The sequence below is a fragment of the Tenrec ecaudatus genome, chromosome 10, assembly GCF_050624435.1.
Source record: "Tenrec ecaudatus isolate mTenEca1 chromosome 10, mTenEca1.hap1, whole genome shotgun sequence".
Classification (NCBI taxonomy): Eukaryota; Metazoa; Chordata; class Mammalia; order Afrosoricida; family Tenrecidae; genus Tenrec; species Tenrec ecaudatus.
In genome coordinates this window covers 139,642,219-139,667,982 of record NC_134539.1, presented here as the reverse complement: position 1 = coordinate 139,667,982, position 25,764 = coordinate 139,642,219, and the positions used below count along the sequence as shown (strand labels likewise).

General features: G+C 54.7%; 4 protein-coding genes across 5 annotated transcripts in view; 2 read left to right on the top strand and 2 right to left on the bottom strand.

Moving 5' to 3' along the window:
* The first annotated feature begins 1,103 nt into the window (after window positions 1-1,103).
* On the top strand, window positions 1,104-9,012 carry GFAP (glial fibrillary acidic protein). The gene is made up of 9 exons (XM_075559393.1): window positions 1,104-1,558; window positions 2,464-2,524; window positions 2,699-2,794; window positions 3,624-3,785; window positions 5,102-5,227; window positions 5,450-5,670; window positions 6,420-6,463; window positions 8,210-8,295; window positions 8,971-9,012. The coding sequence occupies exons 1-9, from the start codon at window positions 1,104-1,106 to the stop codon at window positions 9,010-9,012; spliced, it is 1,293 nt and encodes a 430-aa protein (XP_075415508.1).
* A 1,698-nt stretch (window positions 9,013-10,710) lies between these two features.
* Window positions 10,711-12,619, bottom strand: FAM187A (family with sequence similarity 187 member A). Its single transcript, XM_075561968.1, has one exon. It carries the CDS (start codon window positions 12,611-12,613, stop codon window positions 11,366-11,368), a length of 1,248 nt encoding a protein of 415 aa, XP_075418083.1. The 5' UTR covers window positions 12,614-12,619; the 3' UTR covers window positions 10,711-11,365.
* A 908-nt stretch (window positions 12,620-13,527) lies between these two features.
* Window positions 13,528-16,482, bottom strand: DNAAF19 (dynein axonemal assembly factor 19). 2 transcript variants are annotated; one of them, XM_075561971.1, is made up of 4 exons: window positions 16,396-16,482; window positions 15,379-15,530; window positions 14,590-14,722; window positions 13,528-13,975 (listed from the first exon to the last, which is right to left on the bottom strand). In XM_075561971.1, exons 2-4 carry the CDS (start codon window positions 15,519-15,521, stop codon window positions 13,529-13,531), a joined length of 723 nt encoding a protein of 240 aa, XP_075418086.1. In that variant the 5' UTR covers window positions 15,522-15,530; window positions 16,396-16,482; the 3' UTR covers window position 13,528. The 2 variants fall into 2 exon arrangements, with proteins under 2 accessions (XP_075418086.1, XP_075418085.1); XM_075561970.1 differs by having other exon boundaries at window positions 16,343-16,480.
* Window positions 16,483-16,689: 207 nt separating this feature from the next.
* EFTUD2 (elongation factor Tu GTP binding domain containing 2) overlaps window positions 16,690-25,764 on the top strand; it is a 34,861-nt gene continuing 25,786 nt past the window's right edge. The window contains exons 1-2 of the mRNA XM_075561967.1: window positions 16,690-16,832; window positions 18,338-18,446. Coding sequence (XP_075418082.1) covers window positions 18,342-18,446 — 105 coding nt within the window. The 5' untranslated portion in view covers window positions 16,690-16,832; window positions 18,338-18,341. The remainder of the gene's footprint in view (window positions 16,833-18,337; window positions 18,447-25,764) is intronic.

The window sequence follows — 25,764 nt, the reverse complement described above, 5'->3', positions numbered from 1 at the left end:
CGTGAGCAGGGGCTTGGGACAAAAGCCCAGGCCCCTGGGGGCTGCCCTCATGGTGTGGCGCCCTGACCGGCGCTGGAGAACAAGGCTCCTTTCTCCTTTCACCAATTGCCCAGGAAACCCCAGGCCTGGGCAGTGGGCTGCCTGCTTCCCAGAGGGTCAAGGGCACAGAGCAGTGTGGGGTAGGGTAGGACCAGAGTGCAGGGGGTGAACCCAGCTCCCAGTCTGGACCGTGGCTCCTATGTTTCCAAACTCACCCATCCCTGGAGACTTTGTCCATTTACCGGACAAGTGTGTGAGAACTGAAGGAAGTCCTCCAGCGTGGCTGGGGGCTCGGGGGTGCAGGGGGGCACAGGGAGACAGGGTGTCACACAACAAAGCTGTAAGCAGGGACAGCCAGCTCATTCGTAACTGCTTTGTGGAGCTGTCAAGGCCTGGCCCAGGGAGGGGTGCGGGGAGGTGGGGCAGGGGCTCAGAGTGCCCTCAGGAGAGGCCTGGGAACACAGTGCTGGGCCCCTTCTCTACCCAGACTCCCACAGAGAAAGCGCCCAAAGGACCATTGAGCCTCCAGCCCTGGAACCCCAGACGCCCGTCGGGCAGCAGGAGTCCGAGGAGCCTGTCTCCAGAGGCGGTGTGTCCCAGAAGCTGCGGGTACAAGGCCTCGTGGGAAAACAGCACACTAGCTGTTCCTGGAACAGGCTGACTCTCAGCCAAATTCCCAGCCTGGAGGAGGCATTTGCAGAAGGGAACCAAGTCGGAGATGCCAGGGGCATGGGAGGAGGGGTGGAAGCCAAGAGTGGCAAGGCCATACAGAAGTCGTCGGGGTCAGCCTTTCTCTTGACCCACCTTCCTAGAAACAAGGTTTCTTTATCTGGTGGGCGGCATGCCTGGAGCCGAGCCCAGGCTGGCACGACCAGGAAGCCCTGTCTCTAGGTCCAGTGACCTCTGTGGGGGGTGCTGAGGGGAGCTGGCCCATGGGCCCCAGCCCAACCCCACCCCCTCAGGCCATACCCCAAAGCGTTGCCAGGACACCCTGGGCAGTGCCCAAGTTCCCCCACTCCTCCATAAAGCCCCGAGAGGCCAGGAGCAGGCAGAGCCCCGTGGACATGGAGCGGAGACGTGTCACCTCAGCAGCCAGACGCTCCTATGTCTCCTCAGAGACAGTGGTGGGGGGCCTGGGTCGCCGCCTAGGACCGGGCGCCCGCCTCTCCCTGGCGCGAATGCCCCCTCCGCTCCTGGCCCCGCGGGTGGACTTCTCCCTGGCCGGTGCCCTCAATGCCGGCTTCAAGGAGACCCGGGCCAGCGAGCGGGCCGAGATGATGGAGCTCAATGACCGCTTCGCCAGCTATATCGAGAAGGTGCGCTTCCTGGAGCAGCAAAACAAGGCGCTGGCCGCGGAGCTGAACCAGCTGCGGTCCAAGGAGCCCACCAAGCTAGCCGATGTCTACCAGGCCGAGCTGCGCCAGCTGCGCCTTCGCCTCGACCAGCTCACCGCCAACAGCTCTCGGCTCGAGGTGGAGAGGGACAACCTGGCGCAGGAGCTGGCCACCCTGCGGCAGAAGTGAGGAGGGCTTCCCCAGGGGGGCTGCAGGCCTGCCTCCCTGCTCCCAGGCTCTCTCCTTACCTCTGGTTCAGGAGGGTGATCCTTGTACCCCCAAACAGTGGGCGAGCTGAATCCCAAAACCCTTGGCCGGGAGCCAGGCTGGGCCTCAGCACCTCCCAAGTGAGGGCCCCAGGCAGGCAGTCCTGGGGCTTCACTCTGTTGGACTTGGTGATAGCGGGGAGGGGGCTCACCCTTTCCCCAGCCTGAATCTCTGTATGTATGGAGGAACTAACAGGGGTGGGGAGTCGACAACCACAGGGATGACAGGAGTAGAGAAGAATGGGGGACAGAAGGCAGGCCAGAGTTCAAAACACACCCCACCTGTCTCCTGTGTGTGACCTTAAGCAAGCCACCTCCACCTGTGCAGCCTTGGCATTGGGGTCACCATAAAAGCTATTTTGAGAGGTTGTTGCCTGAGGTCTGAGGTGCCCTAGTGACAGTCTCTTGTTGCACTGGTAGCTGGCTCGGGAGAGAGGGAGAGGTGAGATGGAGCAAGAAGAGAGAAAGAGACAGTAATAGGGGGCAAGAGAAGGGGAGAGAGGGAAAGAGATAAAGAGAGAGGGAGCGAGAAGAGGAGGGGGAGAGAGGAAGCTAGAAGGAAAGGGGGGTACCCGCAAGGGCATGAGGGGCCGTGTGCACGTGGCAGTGAGTGCTGCGGGAGCGGGAGCAGGAGCAGGAGCAGGTGCACCAGTCCTGATAAGGCTCCTTGGTAAATGAGTTCAAGCAAGCACCCTCGACTGCTCGCCCTCCCTCCCTCCCGGTCAAGGCCAGTGTCGAGGACCCCTCTGGGCCTGGGAACATGAGGAAGGACCCAAGAGGCCCCAGAAACGTCTGGCCTCAGCAATGTGTCTTTTCCACCCCAGGCTCCAGGATGAGACCTGCCTGAGGCTGGAGGCAGAGAACAACCTGGCCGCCTCTCGACAGGTGGGTGGAAGTGTAAGGGTGGGGCGGGGAGGAGGGAGACTGGAAGGCAGCCCACCCACCAGAACAATCCACTATTCCCTGTGGTCCCAGAAGAAAGAGTGAACAAAGCCGGGCAAGGGAGAAGGAGAGCCCGGGGTCGGGGTCTCAGTGGTCCTTTGTCCTTCCTCACCCCAGGAGGCAGACGAAGCCACCCTGGCCCGCTTAGATCTGGAGAGGAAGACTGAGTCTCTGGAGGAGGAGATCCGGTTCCTGCAGAAGATTCATGAGGAGGTGAGGGGGAGAAGAGCCCGAGAGAGACACTCAGAGACAGCAGAGGGAGAGAGGCAGATGGACACCGGCCGACAGGAAGACAATGAGAAAGCGGTGCAGGGCAATGCAGGTGCAGAGAGAGACTAGGGCAGGCAGAGACATGAGTGCGTCCGGAGCCCAGGTAAATGCGCGCACACTCACCCCACCACCCGTTTCCTGAGGATTACAATGGGGCCCCACTGCCTCCGCTATCGTTGCTTTTTCTTCTTTAGTCATTTTATTGGGGGCCCGTACAACGCCCATCACAATCCATCCATCCATCTGCCGTGCCAAGCACCCCTGCACATCTGTTGCCGTCATTACTTTCTGTCGTTGCTTTTTTTCTTCTTCACAACCGGCCTGTGAGGACCACTACAGCCACCCCAGCACCGCCCAATCCCCCCAGCTTAGGATCCGCAGGCCCAGAGGGGCTAAGGCACCTCCTAGCCACACAACTCTGACCCCACCTCCTCTGCCATCTGCCTCTTCTAACACGAGAGCCACTCATAGTAAACAACCTCCCCCCGCCCGGGGTTCTGACCTCACATGGATTCAGAATTCCTGTCCCCACAGGCACACCCACTCCCAGAAATGCAGTCACCTTGAGAAGGTGGCACACTCTGTCCAGCTTTGGTGAAGGGCCACTAGGAGGGCCCACACCATCCCTGGCCTCCCTTAGCTTGGGCCATGTCGCCTCCTCCCAGTAGGGCTGCCCACCTCCCCTGAGGCAGCGTTCTCCCATGGGGTGGGGGGTGGAGGCAGGCTGTGTCTGGGCTTTGAGACCTGGGACCCCTGCCCTCTCTCTGCTCAGGAGGTCCGGGAGCTCCAGGAGCAGCTGGCCCAGCAGCAGGTCCACGTGGAGCTGGACGTGGCGAAGCCAGATCTCACAGCAGCCCTGAAGGAGATCCGCACCCAGTATGAGGCAGTGGCGTCCAGCAACATGCACGAGGCGGAGGAGTGGTACCGGTCCAAGGTAGCCAAACGGTAGTGGGCAAGCCTGCCTCCTCCAGGCCGCCCTCCTGCCCCCTCCGCACAGGTCAACTGGGAGGGAGGGTCAGGGGGCTGGGAGAGGATCTTCTCAGGGTGGTCCCTCTGCACAGGAGGGAGGTGGCTTTCCCAGGCTCACATCGACCGACCCCACCCAGCTGGCATTTATTATTGTGTGACAGAGCCTGTGCCAAACATTGCATGGATTTCCTTATTATGAAGGAGGGGCTGTTTTGTTTCTTTAAAACTTTTTTGTGAAGTAGGTGAAGGTTACAGAGAGGTGATAGCTTTACATTCCACAATTCATACACCAACACACACACACACACGCACCAAACTCACTGCCACCGAGTCAATTCTCAAAATGATGCTCTAGGACAGGGTAGAGCTGCTCCCAAGGGCTTCCTAGACTGTAACTATGGGAGTGGAAAGCCTCATCTTTCTACCACAGAGCAGCTGGTGGATTTGAACTACTGACCACACACTGAGCAGCCCAACCCAGAACCACGACTCCACCAGACATGCCTTATTCACAATTCATACACATTCTGACTTACAGCCCCCTCACTGCTCTCACGCCCACTGCCTCCCTGGGGTCCCTGGTTCCCCTCCTCCCTCTTCTCCCGCCCTCTAAGCTTTGTCCTCGGGTCAATGCTGCCCTTTCGATCTTCAAAAGCTGATTATTCTAACCCAGGGGCGAGTTCAGTTTCAGACCTGAGGGTAAGGGCCAGAGCCTTGGGGTCTATCTGACCAGTAAGCTGGTCTCCTACTCTGTCCAGGACCTTCTAATACGGCCCTTTATGGAGCAGTTGGTAGTAGTGGCGGGTGGACATTCTTAGTTCTCCTGTCAGGTACTGTTCTTTGATAAATAAGAGGAGGTCACGCCATTTTCCCAAAGTCACACCCCTCCTAAATAACAGAGCTGGTGTGTGACTCCGGCCCTTCTCCCCCTGGAGCATCCCCGTCCTGCTGCATCTGATGGCTGGTGCTTCTGAACAGCAAAAGCATTGCTGTGATGAGCCCAAGCTTAAGCCACCAAGTCAGGACATGCAGGGGAGAAGGCACCCATAATCCAGATCCCACAGCCTAGGCTTGCAGAAGATTCTGGATTCGCTGCCAGACCAGGCCCTGCACTAGGGCTACCGACCCTGTCCAGTGGGTCACAGTGCCCAGGAATATATCAGGCCTGGGCCAGTGTCCAGGGGCCCCCTTCCTGTGAGCCATGCGGCTCCCTGAGGTGTCCCCCTTGTGGTCCCTGGACCCCAGACTGTCCCCCTAGTCTAAGATGTGCCCCTTGTCTAGTTCGCGGACCTGACCGACGCGGCCGCACGGAACTCCCAGCTGCTCCGACAGGCCAAGAACGAGGCCAACGACTACCGGCGCCAGCTGCAGGCCATGACCTGCGACCTGGAGTCCCTGCGTGGCACGGTGAGCCCGGGCTGGCCATGGGGGTGGACGGGGAGACAGGAAGAGGGGCCACATTGCCCAGAGATGCTGGAGCAGCAGGCCTGCCTGTGGGGACCAGAGCTGAGGGAGGGTCCCAGGCTCTGAATAATTACTCCAGGGCGGGGGGGGGGCGGGGCTGCACGGGGCGTGGCGAGGGCGTGGTTTGGGCGGGGCCTGGAGGGACCTGCGGGCTTCACCCCGCAGAACGAGTCCCTGGAGAGGCAGATGCGAGAACAGGAGGAGCGTCACGCACGGGAGGCGGCCAGTTACCAGGAGGCGCTGGCCCGGCTGGAGGAGGAGGGACAGAGCCTCAAAGACGAGATGGCCCGCCACCTGCAGGAGTACCAAGAGCTGCTTAACGTCAAACTGGCCCTGGACATCGAGATCGCCACGTACAGGAAGCTGCTGGAGGGCGAGGAGAACCGGTGAGCCCTGCCCAGGCCCGAGGCATTGCCGCTGCCTGGTTAGCTGCCCCTCCATCGGGTTGGTCTTGCTCTCCTCTTGGGCTGCGGCGGCGGCGGTCTTGTGTCCAGCCCCTCCTCGCAGTGCCCAGTACTGTGCCTGCTTAACACTCAGTAAGTGTTCAATAAGCGCTTGATGGATGGATTCCATTTGCCCAATATGGATGAGGCCAAGGACTTGGATCACCCCCAAACTTAGAGACTCACCTTTCACCCTCCCAACCAAGATTGGCTTCTTTCTTCCTGAGCCACTTTTGTCTCCTCGGAACATGTCACCACTCCCATGTCCCCTCTGCCACACCCTTAGATCAATGGTTCTCAACCTTCCTAATGCCACGACCGTTTCATACAGTTCCTCATGCTGTGGTGACCCCCCTCAACCTTAAAATTAATTTCGTTGCTACTGCATCATTGAAATTTTGCTACTGTCATGAATCGGGGGACCCCTGTGAAAGGGTCATTCGACTCCCAAAGGGGTCGTGACCCACAGGTTGAGAAACCACTGCTTTAAATGGATGGGGGTGTCCCCTGGCAGATGAGAACCACAGCCCCTTGGGCTCCTGGAGCCCCGGAGAGCCCTCTGGCTGCTGGGCGAGCTAGGAGAAGGGGCTGGGCTTTCCCGGCAAGCTAATGGGCTGGCATGATGCCCTTGGGTGGGCCTGGGCATGGTCGATGGAAGCCCTGTCACTTGTTTTCTTCTCTCTGACTTTCAGCATCACCATTCCGGTGCAAACCTTCTCCAATCTACAGATCCGAGGTCAGTAGAGCAGGGCCTTGTGGGGAGGGGGCAGGACTCCCGTAAGTTGCTGCTTTGGCTTGGGGTCAACCATCAGGGCCTAGGGGCCTGGGACCCTCTTTGGAGACTCCTAACTAGGCCACTCCCTCCCAGGACCTTCCCAGTGAGCCTTCTATCCACGCCCAGTCTGTGTCCTGCCCTCCTGCACCCCACGCCACTGCAGAACGGGGGTGTGGGGTGTCTCAACTTGTGCCAAGGTCCCTGAGCAAATTCCGCCTGAGTGTTTGATGTTTGTTTTTGTTTTGTTTTGACTGCTTGTCACTACAGGGGACAAAAGCACCAGAGAAGGGGAAAGTCCCAAAGTCACAAGACACCTCAAAAGGCTTACAGTCCAAGTTATACCAATTGAGATGCCCCCCGTGGTAAAGGGGCCCCTGCAGGCTCTAGGTCAGCGGCTGGCCTCACAGACATGGGCTTTGCTCAGCCGGGTCAGGGGTGACCTTTGCAAGCCCACTTTCCCGGGCTTCTTGACCTGTCTTCGCTCACGCTTGAGCATTTGCCTGCTGACCTGGATGTCCAGCACAGAGAGTATAACTTAGACAAGCAGAGCTGGCCAGTGCTGACGAGGCTGTATCCTTGAGTGCTCAGAAGGGAAGCTCGGGGCCAGACTCGGCCTGGCCTCATCCCCTGGTCCCCGTCGCTGAGGGGTCCCCAAGGCTCTATTGCTCAGCTCCTTGCTGCTTCAGCCAAGACGATCAATGATCAATCCCCTAGGCTGCTGCTCCCGTGGGGACAAACACTTGCTGCCCTCGGGTCACTTCAAACCAGTGAATGTGGCATGGTATACTCCTCTCTCGGAGGGGGAGGGAACTCAATTACTTTTTCCTTTGGAGGTGGCCTTCAAATGATTCTTAGTTGAAAAACCACCAGCTACTGTCCAATTGACCCTCTAGGAGAGGGTAGAACTTGTCCCTGTGAGTTTCTCAGACTGTCACTGTTTATAGGGGTAGAAAGTCCATCGTTCTCCCACGGAGCAGCTGGTGGTTTCGAACTGCGGGCTCTGCAGATCACAGCCCAATTTGTAACCATTACGCTGGGGGCTGGGGAAGGACAGGGAGGAACAGTCTTCTGGGCGAGAAAATTAAGGAGCACTTGGTAATGCAAGCCACAGGGTTTAACTCCGAATCAGAAGAATCAACCAAGCCAACCAGGTACAGGTAGTGCTGCCAGGTGGCAGGTGGTAAAGGGCTGCTACGCAGGTAAGTAGCAGAAGTAGGGAAAAGGAAAAGGGGCAGGCAAGGCAAGGCAAGGAACGCCCATGTATTGGGCGCTAACATGTCCCAGGTGCTTAACATCGAGGGTTTGAATTCACTGACTCCTTAAGCTCACCTGGGAAAGCAGGCAGCCTGGTCCCCACAGCGCAGACGAGGACAGGGAGGCTGAGAGGTAATCACTCTGATGAGGGCCTGAGCTGAGACTCAAGCTCTGCCCTTCCTGATGTCAAAGCCTGTGTGTGCTGTCCTTGGGACAATGCCAGGTGGTCAGAAAGCCAGGTGCCACAAAGCTTCACAGAGGCTCTGAAATGAAGCCAGGCTCAGGCCCAGCAGGGGACTGGACAGAGCCACTGGCATGCACCCAGTCTGTACCTCAGCCCCCGTGGAAGCAGTTTGACTGCCCCCTACCCGGCTGGCTGGGCTCCCATACTCAGGAGGGGTGGGGGTGCCTAGTTCCCAAGAACCCACAGGCCTCCTGTCCTCACACCTGCAGAAACCAGCCTGGACACGAAGTCCGTGTCTGAAGGCCACCTCAAGAGGAACATCGTGGTGAAGACGGTGGAGATGCGGGACGGAGAGGTGAGGAGGGAGGGCTGGACGATGGCCAGGGGCGCCTCGGGGAGCAGGATGGAATGATGCATTCTCCAGTCCCTCTCAGGGACGCCTGGGTGGCTGTGCCACAAGGTGGGGTCCTACCTCAGGCTGCCCTTTTCCCACCCTCAGGAATGGGTGCCCCCAGCCCCAGGACTGGGAGAGTAAGAGTTAGGTTAAGATGAGTGACTTTCACCCCCGTCTTGGCTCAGACAGCGGGGAGTGGGACAGTATGCCCTGATGGCACAACCGTGAAGTGCTGGGCTAATTGCAAGGTTAGTAGTTTGAAACCACCTAGCTGCTCCATGGGAAAGAGACAGGCTTCCTACTCCTGTAGAGAGTTACAGTCTCTGAAGCCCACCGGGGAAGTTCTGCCCTGTCCTGTTGGGTCGCTGCGAGTTGGAAATGACCCAATAGCAATAGCTTTGTTTTGCTTTATTTAGCTCAGAGAGGCGGGGCGGGGGGCAGGGGAGGGGTTTGGCAAGTCCCACCCCGTCTGTACCAGCAACTGTCAGCGTCTTACACCGCTTGCTCACCGCGTGCCTGGCCCTGTGCACAGTACTTCCCACGCAGGATCCAGCAGGGGTTGAGGGCTTGCTGGGCCAGGCTGGCCTCTGTGGAACACCTAATGGTTGCACTGTGTACCTCCCCTGTCCTCTGCAGGTCATCAAGGAGTCCACGCAGGAGCACAAGGATGTGATGTAACACAGGACCCCCTTGGTGGCCCCTGCCCCCACAAGGCGGGGGCCTGTGGCACAAGGCAGGATAGCTGCTCCCCCTCTGTTAGCTAATCTCCCAGACTGCAGACCTATTCTCCCCCTCTCTATGCTTCTTTGCCAGCCTCCTGCCTCAGGCCCCATCAGCATTAGGCATACTAGACGGCACCCATGGGCAACCAACCGCTTCAACTACTGGCATGAATGCTGGGAGCTGCCCTGTACCCACCCACTCCCAAGGGTCACCTGCAGGGGCCTGGCCAGCAGCTCGGGTGTGGATTGGGGTCGGAGGAGAAGGGCGAGCATGACCAGCAGCTTGGCTTAAAATTGGGAGGGAGAGGAGATGTGGGGATAGCAGGGGGACCTGATAAAGCACCCTTCATATCCCCAATACTAGTTGTTATGGCAACTGTTGCCAGAGCTGGTCTCAGCAGCGAGTGTCTGGGAACTGGGTCTCTGAGTGTCCTCAGGCGGCTGAAGGAAAATCGAGACTCTGGGATGGGAAGAGGGGCAGGGGGTGGGGGTGGGGGACCCTGCAGGCCTGGAAGCCCAAGCCAGAGGCTGCTGCTTCTAGTCTGTCCTGGCCAGCCGGAGAGAAGTGGGCTTGTCCTGTCAGTTGGCATGGTCGCCAGAGTTCCCAGCCTGCCCAGGTCTCAGAGAGGCTCCATTGAGCCACCTTCCAGGGAACCAGCTGCTGGGATCCTGGGGCGGGGAGTGGGTGGGGCAGGGGAAGAGCTTGAGGCATTTGGGGATGCGAGTGTAAGTGGAGAAGGAGGGGGCGTTGGGAGTTGAGGGGAGCTGCTTGGCGCTAGGTGTGGGCACAGAGACCTAGCCTGCCTGCCCCATGGAGACTGGAGGGAATGCTGATGAGGATGGTGGGGGCTGTGGGTGGCACTTGGCCTCTGGGTCATGGGAATCAAGAAGTGACGACATGTCTTGAAGATGATGCTGAACCAGACGAGAGCAAGGCTGCTGCCCACGGCCAGGGAGACACGGGGGCCAGCTTCGTCCCACTTCCCCTGGCATCCCGTCCCTGTGCAGCCAGGCTTCTGAGCTCCTGCTGCCTCCGGGCTCCTGCAAAGGCTGCTCTGAAGCCACCCTGCACCACACAGCTGCCCCCTTCCCGGCGATGGCTGCTTTCCCCTAAGGAGCTCCTGTGGCTTGCTCTCTCACGCACGCTGTCTTAGAGCCGTGAACTTGGAGGAGAGCAGCTCCGGGCACATGCTGCCACCCTCGGCACCTGCTCTGCTTTCCCGGGAAGACCGCGGTCGGAACGCAGTGTTCCTCAGCCCGAGGAGGCCCTTCCAGGCTCCCTGTCCCCGCTTTAAGGCCACAGGGGATGAGAGGTGGGGGCGCTTCACTGTTTCCCTCTCCTGGCACCTGCTGCTAGCCTTCAGAGCACTGCCACTGCCATTAGTCAAGGAGGAAAAATAAAGACAAAGGTCGTTGTGGCCCTCCCTGGAGTGGACTCGCATCTGTCGGACAGGGGCGGGGCTGGGTTCAGGCCCCAACTGGCTTATCACCCATCATCTTGGGGACCCCCTCCTGACACACACAGACCAGAGCCATGCGACCAATCACACCTCTGACCCTGCCCTGCCGAGGTAGCCATGGAGCCCCCTGGACCTACTGCCCCCCTCTCCCAGCTCGTCTCACTCCCAGCCCCTAGCCTGGGACCAGTCTTTCAGTCAAGCTCTGCATTTCATCGCCGTCTCCCCTGGGCAGCTAGCTGCCATGCCTTGTGGGGCCCAGTCGGTGGCAGAGGGGCTGTGTGCCAGCCGGTTTTTGATGGCTGAGCTTTCTCGAAGTAGATCCCAAGGCTTTTCTCTCTAAGGTGCCTCTGGCGGAGGAGGGGGGCGGGGGGGGGGGCTTGGCCTGACAGTTCACGGCTGAGGCTGTTATCCCTGTATCTGTCCCTCGGTTCTCCGACCCTCCCTTTCCACTTTCCAGCCCAGGGCGCAGCTAGGACTGCCCCCTTCTTCCTTTATTAGCGGTCCCCGATCCACTCGGTGCCCACTGGACAGTCCTGAGACGCGAAAGTACCTCACAGACAGACAGACGGTCAACACCGGGCCTAGGCCATGTGAAGAGCACTGGGCTCATTTCTTCTCTCGTTTGTGATGTCAGTAAACCTCTGTGCCCCGGGCACCTCCAGCAGGCCGCCTCTGGCTTCCCCACATGCGGGGCCAGGCCCCAGAGCTCCCTGTGGAAATGGGGCGGGGCCAGGGTGTAGCAAGCAGTTGTGTCCACGGCACCTCCCACGTGTTCCTTCCCTGCGAGGCCCACGCAGAGGCACCTGGTGTGATGGCACAGCTGGGCTTCCGGGCGGGGGATGAGGGAGTCTAGGGGGAGGGGTTGGGGCAACAGCGGAAAAAGTAACAGCAGCAGCGACAGAGGTGCACCGTGGCGAAGGTGGCCGTGATGAGGGCGTAGCCCAGCAGGATGAGTTGCAGGACAGCGCGAGTCTCGGGGTCTGAGAAGGAGGCGTGGTAGTGCCCTCGGGTCTTCACGCCCAGCCGGAACCCGGCGACCCGCACCCCCTGCCGCCAGCAGTAGTAGATGCCCCGGTCGCTCAGCTGGGTGAAGCGGATGTGCAGCTGGTTGCCGTGGTCGATGAACACCCGCATGGACCTGTTGACGTCCTTCAGGTACTGTGTGCGGTACAGCTGCTGGCGGTCCTTGTCCCAGGCCACGGCATGCTCTGGTCGGGCGCCAGGACAAGAGATGAGGAGCCCGTGGCCCAGCATCTGCTGGTGGAACTGGATGGGCACCTGGGGCACCCAGGGCCGGCTGCCCGCCTTGGACACGTAGTTGAAGATGGCCAGCAGGCCCAGGTGGACCGTCTGCCTCCTCTCGCAGGACACCAGGCAGCTGCGAACCAGCAGCTCGGGCGTGTGGTACTTGGCCTTGGCCTGCAGCTTCCGAGGCACCGCCTGCGAGCCACAGGACACCGTGTTAGGCAGCGTCTGGCGGTAGCGTGGGGAGAGGCCCGGGCTCTGGAGATAGCAGAGGCCAATTCGCCACTGCTCCCCACGTACCCCGCAGCGGTCACAGGGGGTCCACTCCCAGAAGGTGGTGAAGACATGGAGGTCCCCGTGGTACTCATCTTCAAAGGGCTCCTGGCCCTTGTCCCGGAAGCTGGCCACCATGCCCTCACTGCTCTGGATGTCCACATCATAGGCATAAAAGTAGTCCCCCTTGCGGGTGCCGCAGAAGTACAGGCCCGAGTCCTCGGGCTGGGCCCGGAAAACCAGCAGACTGAACATCCGGATGCTGAAGCGGGCCAGCATGTCACTGCCCACACGCACGTGCGCCGCTGCCTCCGTCAGCACCCGCCCGTCGAAGTCCGTCAGCACTTGGGTGTGGGTGCTGCCGAGGTGTTTCTGATGGTACCAGACCACCGCCGGCACCTCCTCAGGCTTACAGTGGCAGGGGAGCTCAAAGCTCATGTCGGCCAGGTAGGCTGCATTGTCAAACATCAGGAAAGCTGGGCAGGGGGTTTTCTGAAAGATGTTCTCCTTCTCCACAATTTCAAAGGTCAGGAGACTGCCCCAGGCCCACAGGAACACCGTGGCGTGGGCCAGGCTCATGCCTGCGAGAGAAGGGGCAGGAGCAGCAGAGCAAAACCGAGGCCTTGAACGCTCTGGGGACCACTGAAATTCACTTCTGGGAGTGGAGCCCCCAAAGAGAAGATTCAACAGCCAAACAGCAGTTTGAGGAGGAAGCTGGCTGAGCAAGGCCCGTTATTCCCGGTTGATATACAAGAGGTCCTACGGGTGTGTTCCAGACTTGGTCTCCTGGAACACCATTCTAGAACCTCGTCCTCACTTCCCTTTCTAGAACACTGGCACTCACCCAAGAATGGTGGAGGGGAAACTGGAATGAGAAGCAAGGGCCAGGTGCTAGGATGGGCAATCTCTGCCTCCCTGCCCCAGGCCCTGGGCCAGCTTCCTTTCTGGCAACTCGGGAGGCGGAGGAAGGCTGTACACCCGCACATCTGGCCATAGGAAGAAGGAAGGTCTCCCGGGGCTTTCCAAGGCCAGCCTGCACTGGAACTCAAGCTGTATGGAGAGCTGCAACATCCCAGATGCAGTAGCATTCGATCACCTGGTGGTTGGGGCTTGGGTTGTGGATGTGATGTTGAAACCTGGGCCAATCGGTACTGATTCCCCACGGGAGATGGCCAGCTGTATTTCCACCTCTATTGCGTGGAGGGCGTAATTGTGTCCGCATTGGGTTGGGCACACACCCCTCTCCAGGCCAGAGGGCTGGAGGTGAGGCAAGCTCGAATGGTGCCATCTAAAGGTGGGAAGCGAAACTGCTTCCAAAGGGAACCCCCAAAGGACTGGCAGAGGGGAGGAGGCACTGTTGCTGCTCTTGCTCTGAATATTCCAAGTTGGGAAGCCAGTCAAGTGTGGGCTTCTCATCACCCTGCAGGGCCCTGAAGACAACAGCAAAGGATGTCTCCAGTGGCCACTGGGGGCCTCAGGGGGGAGCTGGTCCTGTCAGTCCACCTGGTACAGTTCTAGTAGCTCCTGCAGTAGCTCCTCCTGGGGCCCAGCAGACTGCTCCTCCAGACCCCGCTCCTCCAGCTGGAGCCCCTCTGTTGTGGGTCTGGGGGCGCTCATGGCCTGTAGTTTCTGAAACAAGGCCCTGCAGCTCTCCCTCTCTGCTCGGCTCAGCAGGCTCAGGTTCAAGTGGAAGCGCCCAGTGCCAGCTAGGCTGCGAAGGATTCCCAGAACAGCCACGCGGTCAGCCGGCCTCACATGATCAGCCAGTGCCACCAGCAGCTCCCCTAGAAGTCCAAAGCCCACGTCCATCTGGAAGAGGCGGCCCAGCTTTGGGCCCCCGAGCTGCAGCAGGACCTGGTAGCGCTCTGGGCCACTTCGCAAGTGTCGCCGCCAGTCGCGGTAGAACTCTGCTGAGGTCTCGGGCTGGAGGAGAGGCTTCGCCTAGATCACAGAGGAAGAAGGAAAGGGATCCCAGAGAGCTCGCTTGATCCCTCCAGCTACTTTGGGACAGTGAGGGACGGCAGGGGGGCGGTTCATCTTAGCCGGGCCCTGCTCTCTGAGTGCTGGGAAGGCTCCGGTGGACCTCCCTTTCAGATGGGGCACTGGGGCTGGGCCAGGGCTGGAGGGTCCTAAGGAACACTAAGCCACGATTTGAGATTCTCAAGATGAAGGTCATGGACCTGACTGGCTGAGTGTCCCTCAGGCACTGCAACAGGGCAGTTTGCCATGTCCACAGGCCATTATACTGCATGTACTCTGTCAAGTAGACTGTCCACAGGGTATTAAACGATACTCCATACAGCTGGAGGAGAAGAAACCCACACCTCTTTTGGGAATCGAAGTGAAAACTGGCTGAAGGGGGTCTTTCCAGTCCACCCTTCTGACTTGACCAGCCCTGCTCACTGAGCCTCATCAGTCACTGGCTGCTTTGCTTTCTGAGATGAGAGCCTGGAAGCTCCGTGAGAAAGAGGGCGGAGGTAGAGTGGTGACGAGACAAGTTTGGAAGTTGAGGGCAGAGAGGGCTTGGTGGGCGACAGAGGCTGGGCCTTACCCACCTGGAAGATTTCAGTGGCCTGATCCTGGGAGGTGCTTCCCTGGGAAGTGTGACAGTTCCAAGGTCTGGTTCTCTTCCCCTCCATCTTGTCCTTCCGCTCCAGCGGTTTCAGATGTGAAGCAAGGACGATGCCTCTGTGGGCCAAGGGTAGAGGTGGATGGTGAGCTTTCGTGCTGCTAGAAATCCAGGCTGCATCTGTCTGCAGGCTGTGTGGATTGGACTGTGTGTCTCAAAATATGCGGTGGAATCTTCCCCCTCGTATTCGTGGAGGTGCTCCTGTCTGGAAGGACGCTATGTGCAGTTACGTGCACGGGTCAGACCAGTGTAGAGCGTGTCCAAACCCAATCACATCTCAGTTATACAAAGAGCACATCGGACACAGCAGCAGGGACACGTTGGGAAGACAGGCGTGGCCACGTGAGGGTCACCCAGGATCCGAGGAAGGCAATCAACCCAGACAGACTCTGCTTTGGACTTTTAATTTCTGCTCATGAAAGCCACCCACGTATGTGCTCTGCTACTGCAGCAGTAGGAAACCAGACACAAGTCAAGATGACCAAAATAAGAATCAGTTGACAGGCCTCAGCCATGTCTTCTGTACTTAATCACTACAACTGCTCTCATGGTATACGTGAAAACCTGAGGCTCAGAGAGGCTAAGTCGTCTGTACAGGATCACACAGCAAAAGAGGGGGTGAGGTCAGAACTGAGGCCCAGAATTGTCTGACTCCAGAACCCTTGCCTTTATCTGCTACAGTCCCCCTGAACAGGGAAAAGGCAGTGAGCCCAACCTGAACTCCTCATAAGAAGCCACCCTCTGCTCCACCGCCCGCAGCTTGGCAGCATTTTCCCGCTTGTACTTCTCATCTGCAGCGAGGGCATCCTGCAGCTCTTTCTCCAAAGACTTGAAGTCGATGATGTTATTCCTTTCCATGGTTTGTGCCTGAAAAGGCGGAGGGAGTGGACATCGGTCAAAATCAGAGGGAAGCTGGATCCTTTGCCAGTTCCCCCACCCCTTAAAAGCTCTCTGGCTATCTAGGGGGGTAACTTTACAGAGGGAAGCTGAGTGGCACAGTGGGCATTTGTACAAGACCTGTTCTCCCTGACAAATAGAGTAAGGGACTCTTTCCGTTTGGAGCCTATGTTAATTTTGGGGGTGCTTTGGCTTAGGAAGCATTTGGATCTCAGGATTCAGTTTCTTCATCTGTCACCCATTGTTGGGCCAGAGGACCTCCCACAAAAGCTGAACTCAAGGGTAAAATCCCAGGCTGCATTAAACTTCCTTAATGGGAAAGGGTATTTTTTTCCACCCAAACCAGACACAATGTCGTAGCAGGAAATCAAGAAGAGGAAGTGGCTCAATGATACGTCTTCAAAGCCCTCTGTCCAGCCTAGGATTCTGCGGCCTCTGTGTATCCGAGCCTGATGGACCCTCTCTCTTTTATCTATCTATTTTTCGACCCTCTCTTACAGGCAGGTTATGCATATCGGTTCGAGTCTGATTTTCGTTTGTTTGGGCTGCAAGACCTATCTGAACCTCATAGCGGATTAGGCTACATTTTGTGGCGGAGTCACCAACAGCCTCAGAGCAGGGAACCAGGTCGGCGTCCAACCCCTCTACCATCCCAGTCCCAGCTCCGTAAGGTCAAACGCCTAGAGGAGTTAGGCCCGGTCAGCCTAGGAGCTGAACTCGGGCGTCCTGGGTCCCGCAATTTCTAATCCCTCTCCAGCAATTGAGCAGGGAGCACAACTAACCCTTCCGCCGCCGGCCCCCCGCCCCAACACCAATCAGACACCGGGCCCTTCACCCCAGCAGTTCGGGTCTCAGACACTTTGTTTTCTTTGGGGAACCCCCTGAAACACCGGGCCAGGAGAGCAACCCGGCGCAGTTGAACGTCCAGCGGCGGCGGTTGCCTAGCAACGATCGCAACAGCCCGCCCACGTGATCTTCCCGAAGGCCCTCTTTTCGGAGTGTCTCCGAGCCGCCTGATCAGATTCAAATTTTTTTTCAAGCCATACTCTCCGTTGGGACAGCAAAAGCCCTAGTGCTGGGACCCGTCACGCACCTTTCCGTTTCCTGGTCTACGGCAAGCACCGTGCCGAGCGGCTCGCAGGCAGAGGCTGTCCTCCCAGGCGGCGCGCGACCGCGGGGTCCTTCCGGACGGACGGCGCGGCGACGGCGGAAGCGCGGCGGAAGCGCGGTCTCTGGTCGCGGCCTTGGGGCTCCTGGCCGAGCAGGCGGGAGGTGAGCGGGAGAGTCGCCCCGGGTGGGATGGGAACGTAAAGAACCATCGGGTAGGAAAGAGACGTGATGTGCTGTCTGCCCCCCACCTTTCCTGTACCGACGAGGAAACGGAGGCCCGGAGCGGAAAGGGGGTCCCTTCAAAGAGCCCGCCCTCCCGCATTGCCCGAATGCCCCCTAGCCGTAAAAGCTCTTAAGGGGTCTCGCTCCCACGGTCTAGTCCCTTTCCGTCTTTCTTTCTTTCATTTTTTTCCTGCTGGGTCGCCTTCCTCTTCCTCTCAATTTGGTTTTCTGGTGGGCTTCAGTGGGAAGCCGGTGAGAATGGCAGCAAAAGTCGTACACCAGCTTTGTGCACCTGCGAGTGTCAGCTAGCTTTGTGCCTTGGTGGAGTCGTCCATTCATTCATTCAATAAATATGTACTGTTTTGTTCGAAGTCAGTAGAAGGCTTTGCTTAAATTGTTGTTGGGGAGACACAGCGGCAGTACTTAGTCCGGGTAATTGCCTCTCAGAGCAGTTAAGTAGATGCTGTGACGATTCAAAGGTTGGTGGCAGCATGGTTGGTCGTCAAGGAGTCCAGTTTCAACCCCTGGTGACCCTATGCGTGCAGAATAGAACACCACAGGGTGTCCAAGGCTGCCCTTTCAGAAGCAGATCGCCAGGCGCCCGTGGGCTGGTTTGAACTGCCTCCCTTGCAGCCAAACGCTAGTCAGATGCTTAACATTTGTGCCACCCAGAAACACTTTAAAGGAACCTTAGAAACAAAAAAAAAATCCCCTCAAAACTAAACTCACCGCTGTTTAGTCATTTCCAAGTCATAGACCTTATAGAACAGAAGATTTCAGATCTTTATGAGAGTAGAAAGCCTCATCTTTCTCCCTCGGAGCAGCTGGCAGATTTGAACTGCTGACCTGCGGTTAGCAGACCAAAGCATAACCCACTGTGCCGCCAGGGGCCCTTAAACGAGCCATAAGTAATATAAATGAATGAGTGGGGATGTGCCAATGAAACTTTATTTCTAGACATATTGTTGCAGTTTATTTAACTAATTTACCTATATAATTCAAGTTTCCCCAACTCTAGAAATGTAAGAAGCCTTAGTTCGTGGCTGGTACAAAGACAGACAGTGGCCATCTTTGGTCTGTGGGTCTTAGTGTTCTGACTCTTGCACTGAAATATTAGGAGTTGGGAATGCCATGTTTTGGCAGCTTAATCTAAAGTAAATTAGGAAAGAGGGTGTTTTGCATTGTTCCCTGAAATTCTTCTTTTAAATTCTTTTAAAATAAAAGTTTCCTTTCACATAAAAAAAGAAAATGAGGGGAGGGTATGTAAACAATGAACATGACCGGGAAACGGGCCTAGTATAGGACTTAGAGGGCGGCAGTCAGTAGGCCAGTGTACCTGGATGGGAGGGCTGTGAAGGCATCTGGTCAGCTATGCAGGTGAGGCTACGTCGTGGGATACCTTGACTGCCTTACCAGCATCTAACCCTTCTCTCCTTCCATTTTAGCATCATGGATACTGACTTGTATGATGAATTTGGGAATTATATTGGACCAGAGCTTGATTCCGATGAAGAAGATGATGAACTGGGCAGAGAAGCCAAAGATCTTGATGAGGTAATGAACGTATATTGCCATTTTTATCTCTCTCTTTTAAAAATCAAAGAAAAGGGGGGCCAATAATAAAATATAGAAGCCTTTGGGCTCTGATAATGCACTGTGTACATTTCTATTAGTTATACTGATTTATTTGGGACTTGTATTGCCCCTAAAACAGTTTAGCTATGGCAGTTCAGAAATGAAGTTTCATCATCGAGGTCGCCTGGTAATGTGAGCTTTAAAAGAGTCTCCTTTACCTGACCTGCCTTTTGACAATAACAATGGCACCACAGGAAAGCAAAGTCCACTTTTCTCAAAGACACCAAAGGTGCCTTGTATGTTTTAGCAATATTTAGAACAAGCTAAGCAAGAACTGAAACAAAAACATAAAAGATAACCAAGAAGGCAAGAAGCGGGTGGGCCCACATCTTAGCAGTGAAGATGTGATGTTCACAAACGCAAGTAGAAAAGCAGACTCCAAATCCTGGCTGCCTTTGTCGTCTTCTCCAGCCAGAGAATGTCCTTCGTACCAAAAAAAAAAAACAACAAACCCTGGAAAAAAGAAATCCAAGCCATCCATGGGAGATAAAAGAGCATCTTGCAGTTTTGTTGTCTGGTACTTTTGAGAGTAGGACACATGCCCTGCACGGTTTCCTTGGCTGTAATCTTAACCGAGGGAGCCTCCTGGCTTTTCTCCTACGGGCTACTGGGTGGGTTTGAACTGCTAACTTTTCTGTTAACAGCATGCTCTTACCAGTTTGTGCCACTCTTAGGCACTTGAGTCTCTAGGCCCAGAGGATTATATAACCTTGCAGAAGTGAACTGAGAAACTGGGGAGAGCAGCAGTATTAGAAGCTGGATCAGGAAACTCTTGTTTGGAAATGGCAGTACAGTGCTGCCTTTGAGAAACTACAGGCTCAGCAGTATGAGATCAGAAGGGCAGCACTGCCCGCCCAGGGATAAGGCTCAGAGGCAGGAGGAAGGAAAGAAGAGCAAGGGGAGTGGTAAACGCCGGAGGGGGTGGGTGAGGAGAGTGCAGCTGCATTGGGATTGTGGGCAGAGTCACAAAACGTGTAAGAATTATTGAATGGAAAACCAATCTGCTCTGGAAACTACCACCCATGTTTTGTTTTGTTTTTTAAATCCGAAAGCTACAGAGTAATACAAAACTTCAAAAAACAAACTCACCATCATCGAGGCACTGCGGACTCCTGGCAATCCTATGGGATATAGTTGAACTGTTGCTGTGGGTTTCTGAGACTGTAACTCTTTATGGGATTAGAAAGCCTCATCTTTCTCCTGGGGAGCGGATGTTGGTTCGAACTGCTGACCTTGTAGGTAGCAGCCCAATGTGTAACCCACTATACCACCAGGGCTCTAGGAAACATGATGTAAATCCACGGTAAACTTAGGGCAGGAATTTTCGGATATGACTGTTGAACACTTCGGAGCGATGGTGAGTTTGTTTTGCCTTTTCTTCTAGTCTTGTTGGCTGGTACCCATTTAATACAAATGTTCTCTGTGGATGTAGATGGAGGTGGAGGTCAGATTTGTTGTGGACATGTGGTATCTTTATTTGAGCAAAGCTTTTAAAGAGTCTTTTATGGAAGACTTTCAACCAGCTTTTCTTAACAAAACATATCTTATATATTTTTTAAAAATTATCTCTCATTGCACAAGAAGCTTAAAAGTGCATCCTTTTTGAGCAGTATTTGTATTTATCTCGGGTCTGTCTAAGTTGCGGGTTCCACTCTGTCCCATGGAGAGAACCGCATGTCTGATGCCCTTGCAGAAGGCTCATGGGCAGGGTCATTGTACAATTAGGGGCCACAGCTGGCTGAACAAGGAGATCCAGAGAGTATTGATTAGTGAATCATTTCCAGAGCTCTCATGACATGTCCCAGGCCTTGTCCTTTTCAACCTTTTATCAGTGATTTGGGTAAAGATAGGAAGACATTTATGAAACGTACATGTAATATTAAAAACAGAACAGAAACCTGAAGTCATTGCTATCAAGTTGATTCTGCATCAACAATGCAATAATCGAAGTATGCAAAGGGGCCCAGGCAGCGCTGTGGGGTAAGAGTTGGCCTGCAAGGTTGATGGTTCAAACCCACCAGTTGCTCCTCAGGAAAGATGGGGCTGCCTGCTTTTGTAAAGCTTCACAACCTTGGAAACCGTGTGTAGGGTTGGAATCGATTCAACGGCAGGGGATTGGATTTGTTTTGGTGTGAGGTATCCTGATACAGGCACGGCCAAGGTTCCTCAAGGAACCTCCTGCTGACTAGGGGAGTTGGTGCGGAAGGACGAGTGCCATTGAAGTGCTCTCATTGCCATGGTCCAAGGAGCCCTGGTGGAATAGTGGGTTACACGTTAGACTACTAACTGCAAAGTTAGCTTTTCGAAACCCCTAGCTGCTTCTCGGGAGAAAGATGAGGCTTTCTACTCCCATAAAAAGTTACAGTTTCAGAAACCCACAGGGTCAGTTCTGCCCTGCCCTAGCCTATAGGGTCACTATGAGTCCGAATCAACTCGATGGAGTGTGGAAATGCCATCTTAGTAATATATAAGGAAAAATCATTCCTGGCCAAGATGACCAAGATGCGTCTCTGGGGAAATGATTTTTATTTCATTTTATTTTGTGGATTTATTTTGTTTACTTTTTATTGTGACTTAGGTACGGGGGGTTTACATTTTATTTATTTATTTTATAGGCTGGTTGTCCCCAGCTGGTATCTCTCTTTTTTAAAAAATTATTTTATTGGGAGTTCTTAAAGATATTATCACAATCCATAATTCAGTTAGATCAAACATAATTGTACAATTGCAGCCACCCTCAGTTTTGAAACATTTTCTTCTTTTCTTCCTCCTTGAAGTCTTTGATATCAACTCCCCTTTTTGAAGTCTTTGATATCAGCTCCCCTTTATTGGGGGTTTGCATATTAGATCATCACTTCTTTTTTTTTAAGATCATTTTATTGGGGGCTCATACAACTCTTACCACAGCCCATCCATACATCTGTTGTGTCAAGCACATTTGTACATATGTTGTCATCATCCTTCTCAAAACATTTACTTTCTACTTGAGCCCTTGGTATCAGCTCCTCAGTTTTTCCCTTCCCTCCCTGCCACCCCCTACCACATGAACCCTTGATAATTTATAAATTATTATTATTTTGTAATATCTTACACCATCAACGCTCCCTTTACCCACTTCTCCGCTATCCTTCCCCAGAGAGGAGGTTATATGTAGATCCTTGTACTCTGTTCCCCCTTTCTCCCTCACCTTCCCTCTACCCTCCTGCTATCGCCACTCTCACCACTGGTCCTGAGGGGTTCATCTGTCCTAGATTCCCTGTGTTTCCAGTTTCTATCTGTACCAGTGTACATCCTCCGGTCCAGCCAGATTTGTAAGGTAGAATTAGGATCATGATAGTCGGGGGAGGAAGCATTCAAGAACTAGTGGAAAGTTGTATGTTTCATCATTGCTACACTGCACCCTGACTGGCTCATCTCGTCCCCATGGCCCTTCTGCAAGGGGGTGTCCAATTGTCCACAGATGGACCCTGGGTCCCTACTCTGCTCTCCCCCTCATTCACAATGCTATGATTTTTTTTGGTCTTTGATGCCTGATACCTAATACCCTCAATGTCTCGTGATTTCATAGGCTGGTGTGCTTCTTCCATGTGGGCTTTGTTTCTCAGTTAGATGGCCATTTGTTTATCTTCAAGTCTATAGGACCCCAGACGCTATATCTTTTGATAGCCAGGCACCATCAGCTTTCTTCACCACATTTGCTTATGTACCTGCTTTGTCTTCAGCGATCATGCTGGGATAGGCTGATGTGCTTCTTCCCTGTGGGCCTTATTGTTTCTAGATCACTTTTAACTCAACTTATCAAACCTCCCTAGAACCTGCCTCCCTGCCCCCTGTATTTGCCCTTTTCCCCCTCCTACGGGACCTTATCTCCCCTTCCTCCAAGCTAACCCTGGCCTGCCTCCTTGCTCACTTCCCAGAGGAGGAGGCACCAGGAGAGGCAGGAGGCAGAATAGGTGGGAGCCCCTGCACTTGGCAGGGAGGGGTATGGCCCGATGGAACTGTGGCTGCTAAAGGCCATGGAATGTCTTTTTGGAGGGAAGAAAATGTCCTAAGCTCAATGAGGGTGTCCTAAGCACAATTCTGGGGCTGTATTAAAAATCATTGAGCTGTGTACTTTAAATGGGCTCACTATAGAGTATGTGAATAATATCCTCCCCCTGCAGCCCCCTCCAAAAAAACCACCCCAAAACAGAGAGAGAATGAGTAGGCAGTCTGAATATTTGCTTTCAGGTCAGCTCGGGCGGAAGCAATTGTTCCCTTTGGTTCCTGCTTGCCCTGAACTCTGCTCTTTTGTTTATAATCCGGTTTGCATTCTCATTCCTGTGCTCAGAGTGCCTTTGGGATGTACATGTGTTCCTTTGTGTTTGTGTGAGCTGCGTTGGTTGCCTTGGGTCTATAAGTAAATGATAGGTGGTTTCTGACTTTGTACTGGGGCCTGTGGTTTGGGGATCTTCCCTGTTGCTGTTGTGGCTCTCTGACATCTGACAGCTGCTCGGTTCCCCCTGCTTGCTGCATGCGGGTCTCGCTCTTGTGGTGGTTGCACCCAGGTTACCCACCACCGGGCTCCTCTCTCGCAGGACGACTGCAGTGACCATTCCCAGATGTGTCCCTTTCTGTACCTGGGGCCAGTGTCCTTGGCTTAACTTCCCAAGAGCACAAGGAGTGATCATAGGAGTATGTTTATGTATGTATTTATATGAGGGAACATCAAAAAGTTCATGGGAACATGGAATTTAAAGATGGTGAGATCTTGTGTAGGGAAGGCTTTCTACTCCGTGTAGAGAGTGACAGTCTTAGAAAACCCACAGGGGCAGTTCTGCCCTGCCCTGTAGGGATGCCATGATTCAGAATTGATTCAATGGCAGTGGGTTTGTGTGTTGAGTTTGACTAAGCACCACAAGGTTGTTATTCTGAAGGGTGCACAGTTTGCACACCTTCTGGCTCCAATAGCCTCCCGGTCCGCCAGCCTTTGGCCTTCTTCACACAGGGACTGCTCTTACCTAGGTTGCCAGGGACCTCGCCCCACTAAATCCAACAGTCAGTTCCCAGGGCTCACCCTACCTGTACAGACCTGTCGATAGCGTGTGACACAGCTGATCCTTCCCTCCCTCTTTCCTCCCTCCCCAAAACACCCTCTTCCCCTGGTTTCCAGCACGGCCCTCTTCCTTCTCCATGGAGCCTCTCACCCCGCTAAGGGACTCTGCTGGCCCACTCCTCATCCTCTTCTCGACCTACACTCTTCTCCATGGTGCTCACACTCAGCCCTCCAGTGGCGCTGCGGGGTCAGTGTTGGGCTGCTAATCGCCAGGTCAGCAGTTCAAAATCATCAGTTGGACTGTTTAAGAAACCCTTTAGAAGGTCTTAGCCCACTCAGGTTTCTATGCAGGGACTTCACCAAGTTTGTGGGACATTCCATTATCACTGCATTCCATTTTTCCATGAACGTTCTGAAGTCCCCTCGTGTCTCACTCACACGTTTCTCTTGGACCTCAGGTTTGGAGGTCCAGCTTCCTCCTTGATGTCTCCCAGGCACTCTCAGACTTCGTTTATGTAAGACCCTACTATTGAGCTTCCCGGCCAGCCTCCTCCTGCAGCCCCTCTCCTCTAAGTAAGGACAGTGCCACCTCCAACTGCTCACTTCAAAATCTCTCTCTCTCTCTCGTCTCGTACACACAGTTCACTCATTGGAAACTGTCTGTGAATGTACCTTAAAAACATCTAGAATTCCATCTCTCTTCCCCAGCGTCCACTCTGGTCCCAACCACTGCAAGTAGCCTGCTAGCTGATTGCCCTCCTCCCACCTTTGCCCCTCCAGGTGGGAATCAGAGTCAACAGAAATTGGATCCTATCACTCCTGCTCAAAATCCTTGGCTTCCTCAGCCTGGCAACTCTTTTGGGAAGGAAGAAGAAAATCTTCATTGTGGGCCTTGTCCTTTGTATGTTTAGCAGCGTCTCTGCCCACGGCCTACCAGATCACAGTAGCAAACACCCTCTCTCCTTCAACATACACCCAGTGTGACAGCCAGAATGTTTTGAGAGGTTATTAACTGTTCCTGGCGGGAGGAGGCAAATTCACCCCTGGTTGAGAGCCACTAACTACCCTAAAGGAGTAGCACCAAGTTATTTAGAATGATCCAGAAGCTCCTGTGTGACCTCAGCTGATCCTCCTCTCCCAGCGTGCTCCGCTCTAGCCGTACCGACCTCCTTGCTCATCCTCCAAGACGCCAACGCCTGGCTCGGGGCATTTGCACGTGCTGCTGTTTCATTCTGCTGAACTGCTTGTTCGCAGGTTTAAGCCCTCTATCCCTTCAGGTGTTTGCTCACACGTTCTCAACACACACACACACACAATACACATACATGCATGTGTATGTTGTCAATACACGTCACTATATTGTCAATACCTAGAATAGTGCCTGACATTTCTAGTACAGACACAGTAAATATGTTGAATGAATGAGTCAAACCAGGTTGTTTTGCATATAAAGACTGGCAGAATATAAAGTGTAGCTGCTTCATGCTTATCTGAAGGACTTTTTGGCAATGTTGCCTATGACCAATGGTTGCAATAATTATAAGGAGGTGGGTTTGATGTCATTTATAAAGATTAACCTTCTAGCTGAATTTCCATTGGGGAGATGGGCTGCTTTGTGCCTGAGGGCCATGCAGTGGAGCATGTTCAAAGGGACAGGAATGGAATGTAGCCGTAGAAAGAGTACATTCCTTCATGGCCAGGGTCCGCTCTGTGATGGAACACGGAGATGGGTGTGACGCTCTCCTACTCCTGGACAATTAACTCCTGATGTGAGGGCCATTGTAGGATAGTGGCGGAGGAGTAGAGGGCCCGGCCCATGGTGAGTGCTCATCAATAGTGGAGGGCTTTGAGAAATGTTAGTGTTTTGTTGCTATTGTGGAGAACGTTCACAGCTGAGCGTATTTCAGTTCAACACTCTCCATGTGCAGTTCGGCGCGTTGGGCGCCCTCTCTGAGCGCCCTCGCTGAGTTAGTTGTGCATTCAGTCTCCTTGTCCCAGTGCTTCCTTGATAAACTCACGGCCCCTGCATGCCCTGCCTCATCTTCCCAGTCGCTCTTGTCAATTTGACCTCACATCAAACCAGACTCTGCCGTCGACTTGATCCCGACTCAGCCGCCCTTTAGGACGGAGTAGAACTGGTCCTCTGGGTTCCTGAGACTAACTCTTTACAGGCGTCGTAGCCTCATCTTTCTCCTGCAGAGC